The 5,535-nt window shown below is 41.9% G+C and overlaps 1 protein-coding gene across 1 annotated transcript; it reads left to right on the plus strand.

Annotated features, from left to right (window-relative positions):
- Window positions 1-483: 483 nt before the first annotated feature.
- On the plus strand, window positions 484-5,223 carry LOC113060385 (ornithine decarboxylase-like). Its single transcript, XM_026229257.1, has 11 exons — window positions 484-640; window positions 1,463-1,594; window positions 1,992-2,125; window positions 2,211-2,384; window positions 2,530-2,702; window positions 2,871-3,087; window positions 3,173-3,256; window positions 3,352-3,514; window positions 3,714-3,829; window positions 3,911-4,125; window positions 4,293-5,223. Exons 3-11 carry the CDS (start codon window positions 2,024-2,026, stop codon window positions 4,429-4,431), a joined length of 1,383 nt encoding a protein of 460 aa, XP_026085042.1. The 5' UTR covers window positions 484-640; window positions 1,463-1,594; window positions 1,992-2,023; the 3' UTR covers window positions 4,432-5,223.
- The last annotated feature ends 312 nt before the right edge of the window (window positions 5,224-5,535 follow it).

A 5,535-nucleotide genomic window follows, 5' to 3' on the forward strand; every position in this document is an offset into this window, starting at 1 on the left:
TTTTTTAGCTTTCATTTAACTTTGAATATTTTTGGTGTACTAAAAAGGAATTCCATAGTTTTCATAAATAACACTTTTACAATTCACCTAAGATATTTTAAGACAAAGTTTTGAACTATTATTTTATTTTTTATTTTATTCAAAAAGTTTGTGTTTAGTGAAAAAAAACACGATATTTATAATAATAAAAAAACATAACTTATAACTTTATTTATAATAAAGTGTGTGTGTTAATATTAAACTCCTCATTAGAGATAACAGTTTAGTTGGCAGTTTATAGATGCTTAGGAAAGTCGTGGTTTAACCGGTTGTTCGTTGTAGGGTTTGGTATCATTAACAGGTTTAATTTTGATGATTATTATTAATCTTATATCAGATAAGAGTGTAACTTTTGTTCAGTCAGACGCCGGAAGTCTCTTCTTTCTTCACTCAGACGCTAACGCGCGAACAAGAACAAACCGGTTCGTGCGCGCGGAGGAAGCCGGTTTCAGCTGGCGCGTCGCCTTGGGAACTATATAAAGAGCTGCTCTTCAGCGCTCGTGAGTCAGATCGTCTCAGCTGCTCTTGTGTGGGTCAACATACTTTCTTCATTTCCAGCACTCTGGTCTAATGGGAAAACTCTTTGTAAATGCGTTTTAAGGTAAGTTATGCGATATAACTAAGCGAAATTAACGTCTCATCCGGTATCCCGGGATAAACTTTCAGTATAATCTAATCAAAAAGCAAGCAACTGGCCGATAATCCTAAAATAAATCCGTTAAAAAATGTTTTTCGAATCAGTTTAATGCGTGTGGCTCGTTTAGTCGCATCGTATGTTATGACGCGGTGGCCTCTGAGTCAACGTGGCCGGTGTGTCACAGTTTCCTGTGCGGCTGAACTACGACTTTAAGCGTAATGTAGTCCTTTATTGTTGGAGCCAGCTATGTTGACAAACGTGGAGTTGTTGAAATGTTTACTAGAATCGTTGGTTAATGCTATCAGTTATTTTTAAGCTCAAGGAATGAAGTCCGTCAGAAGTCTCATCATGCTGCGGAGCCTCGCTAACGTTAGCTTGAATGAACGCTTTCTATTGGCTGAGCCGAAAGCAGAAGCCGGCGCGATTGGCTGACGGAGATGCCTGTTATAATTTGTCCAGTAGTACTTCTCCTTATTGGGTAACTGCTGAAGCGCTGTTCGCAGGGGAGGGACTTATTGTACTGTCTTCGCGAAGTTGCTGCCCGGCATCATATGTGTCCCACGTGTGCGCGCGTTCCATCTTCATTGAGAAACTATTTTACATGAAATGGACCGTTACGATAAAGAACAGATTGTGTGTCCTAACTTTGATAAATGCAACGCAAGCTTTAAACGCATTGAGTTATTGAAAGATTCTATATTTGAATGTATTTGAATGATTTGTTCCCTGTACTTCAGGCTGTAAAGGGGTCGACGTAATAATTTCTTGTCATTTTATTCCTTGCAGAATTCTTGCTTGGGAGAAGTACACACTGGCCCTGGCCTTGAGGCGTATCTGAAAGGTTTCAACTTCACTGGTGAACCTCCTTGGCTGTCCGACAGCTGTTAGCACATCATCTCCATCTCTTCTGTTCATCTGGTGAGAGCATACAGTGAAGTGACATGCACACTCAAACCCCTTAATCTGTCTAACTTTATACCCTTTAAATTCAAGTCTTACCAGTGGGAGTGCAAATTATAAGAATTAAACTCAAAGCAACTGAAATTAAAATGACTGGAAAACCTAAACATATAAAACAAACTAAATGGATGATGTAATAACTATAATAGTATCTCAGTATAACTACATTAACACTGATGTATAGCATGTGTAATGCACAGGTGGCTGTCAGTGTGTTGCTATTGTACGGTCTCTAATCTGTTCTTGATGCAAAGATAAGGTACTTCATAAGGGCTTTCCTTGTCTTGAACGGCCACTGAGTGTTTACCTTTTCGAGTTGACATTTTTATAACCCTCCTGTCATTTTCTTTAACAGTTTCTTTTGCAAACAAATCTTGAACAAACATCATGACCTCTATGACTGGATCAGACTTTGACTTCACCTTCCTGGAGGAGGGATTCTGTGCACGTGATATCGTGGAGCAGAAGATCAACGAGTCATCACTATCAGTAAGTCAGCATTTTGTCATGCCTACATTTAGATCATAATTGCATATGCCGTCCTCTGTTCTGATCCCAACTCTTCTTCTTTTAGGATGACAAAGATGCCTTCTATGTGGCCGACCTGGGAGACGTCCTGAAGAAGCACCTGCGCTGGTTGCGTGTGTTGCCCCGTGTCACACCGTTCTACGCAGTGAAGTGCAATGACAGCAGGGCTGTGCTCACGACTCTGGCGTCTCTGGGAGCCGGGTTCGACTGCGCAAGCAAGGTATGTGGAAGATCTTTCATTAAAGTTCACGAATGTGACTTCTCCATGTGTCTCAATGAGTGCATGACAGCAGCACCTAGCTGTAAGAATGTAGCATGGTTATTCCTTTATTAACCTGACTTCTAATCCTCGTCTCCTCCGTTAGACTGAGATCCAGATCATTCAGTCTGTGGGTGTGGAGCCGAGCAGGATCATCTACGCCAATCCCTGCAAGCAGGTGTCTCAGATCAAGTACGCCTCTGCTCACGGAGTGCAGATGATGACGTTTGACAGCGAAGTGGAGCTCATGAAGGTGGCACGATGCCATGAGAACGCCAAGTGAGTAACTTCACTACAAAACTGGTCTCACCCATATAGATGATTACTAGCTGTTCTAATCTGTTTGTATGTGATATCAAACCATTTAAATCAACAAAAAGTGTAAACCACATGATTTTGTGCATTGATGATTTTCCTGTCATGTAAACGCATCTTGTGTTTCTGCAGACTGGTTCTCCGTATCGCCACTGATGACTCCAAGGCCGTGTGCAGGTTAAGTGTGAAGTTTGGCGCCACGTTAAAGAGCAGTCGTCTGTTGCTGGAGCGGGCGAAGGAGCTCGGGCTGGACGTGATTGGAGTCAGTTTCCATGTGGGCAGCGGTTGCACTGATCCGGAGACGTACAGCCAGGCTATCTCTGATGCACGCTATGTTTTTGACATGGGGGTGAGTGGCCTTATACTACAAAAAAATAAAAAATGCATTCATTTGGATTTTGGATTTGCTTAGCCTGAAAATTGTCGTCCACCAGGCGGAGCTGGGATATAACATGACCCTGCTTGATATTGGAGGAGGCTTTCCGGGCTCTGATGACACCAAACTGAAATTTGAAGAGGTATTTATTCTTAAACACCATCTTAACTTCAAGTGACCAAACTAAAGATGTTTAGGTTACACAAGTTAACTTCTGGTTTTTGTTTGTTTTGGCAGATCGCTGCTGTGATTAACCCTGCACTGGATAAGTATTTCCCTGTTGACTGCGGCGTGAGGATCATTGCTGAACCTGGCCGCTATTATGTAGCGTCTGCGTACACGCTGGCGGTCAACATCATCGCCAAAAAGGTCATCATGAAGGAGCAATCAGCCTCAGATGGTAAAGGCAAACATTCAAAACCATGTTTCTGACGTGCTCTTAATGCTCATTATCAGAATTGAAATCAAATGACCACAGTCAGTAACCAGACACTGTTATCAGTTAATAACACTTATTGTTCTGTTTCTACACACTGCTTTGAAGCCATCTGTAGTGTAGCATTTCATTTAAAAACTTCATTTCTTTTTAATGTTAACAGAAGAAGAGGATGGGGCCAGTGACCGAACCCTGATGTACTACGTGAACGATGGTGTTTATGGTTCCTTCAACTGTATTCTGTATGATCATGCGCACGTCCTGCCAACTCTGCACAAGGTACAGCGACGAGTCCATCAGCTTCCTGTTTGTTAGGCGTTTCTTCCCCGAGACTAACCTGTGACCCGTAATGTCTTGCAGAAACCCAAGCCAGACGAGCGCATGTACCCGTGCAGTATTTGGGGCCCGACCTGTGATGGGCTGGACCGTATCGTGGAGCAGTGCGGCCTGCCGGACATGCAGGTGGGCGACTGGCTGCTGTTTGAGAACATGGGCGCCTACACGGTGGCCGCGTCCTCCACCTTCAATGGCTTCCAGAAACCTGATATCCATTACATCATGTCCCGCACAGCCTGGTGAGTAGGATTGGGAGCCCATTTTAAAAAAGGACAAAATGCAAGAATATTACAAACTTAAAGATAATTAAAACGAAGACCGAAAATACCAAACCATACCAAATCTAAACTAATACAGTAAATAACATTCAATGTGTAACTTTAATAAGTTGTGACTGTGATTGCAGGCAGTGTATGCAGCAGATCCGTGCTCAGGGGCCTCCTCTTCCTGCGGAGGATCTCTGTGCTGGAAGCGTGCCATCCCACTGCGGACGCCAGAGCACACTGGACGTGCCAGCCAAACCGTGCCCTACTCAAGTGCTGTGACCAGAGCGGGAGCCAGCGAGTCTTCAGGTCCACCGTTTCCAGATATGCGCTGCTGAATAACAACGGCTACATTTCTCTTCTAAATGCAGCTGTTTTTTCTCCGTTTGTAAAAGTTACAAAAGCTCAAATCTGAAAGACGCACAGAAACGCTCACAGTCCTGTGGCGGTGTATTTTTTGCCTTTTTTTGTTTTTTTAAATCTACATATACACTTGTAAAATGAGGCCAGATACTTGACTGGGGGATTTGAGGTAGGTTTTTAATGGATGTCCAGTTTTCTGTGTGTTAGAGGAAGGTTTAAACAGAAGCTCTTGCTACTCTCTCTGTTGAGGAGCATTGAGATTGTTTGAATATTTCCTCAAATGGCTGCTTTTCAGTCTTTGAAAATGAAATCTTGCCCTTCACACAGACTCAAACAGACTTCCTCCTCCTCAGTGACCATTTCCCTTTTATACTTGACTAGTAAGTTAATATTAATATTATTGACCTGCCATGTATGCCACTGATGCATTTGAAATGGATATTAAAGATGGGACTGCATCTGTATTGCTTTCCTATGGAAACTTTTTTTATTTTAAGTTTTGTATTTTTATAAAAATAAAAGTAGTCGTTAAAAAAAACGTTTTTGATTTTGCTTTTCATTTCCAATAGCAGTATTTCAGAGCTTGAGAATGTATTAACATGTGCTCAAAGACTTGCACAAATCAAGATTATATCTGTAGAGCTCCTCACATAATGAGCTTCTGTACATTCAGCTGTACAAACATTTACATTAAACACGACTATAGCGCCATCCAGTGGTCATTTGAGTCATTTCACTGAATACATTTTCATGGACTTGTCATTTCAAATAAAAATGGAGGGTTGAGCTCTTGGCATTGTGGGATACCCAGTGGGCAAATGATCAAACTACAGGTAAAATATGCAAATTAATCTGACGTCAAAAACCATGACACTGATTTGATGTCAATTGAATAGCCAACATACTGGCCTGCATGTACATTAAACTAATTTGAATTGCCGTTCAAACTGAATTTATGATGTTACAGCATCTTGAGCAAGACTTCATGACTAATATTTGCTGTCAGTTTGATATCAAGGTGCC

This window comes from Carassius auratus, chromosome 42 (genome assembly GCF_003368295.1).
Source record: "Carassius auratus strain Wakin chromosome 42, ASM336829v1, whole genome shotgun sequence".
Taxonomy (NCBI): domain Eukaryota; kingdom Metazoa; phylum Chordata; class Actinopteri; order Cypriniformes; family Cyprinidae; genus Carassius; species Carassius auratus.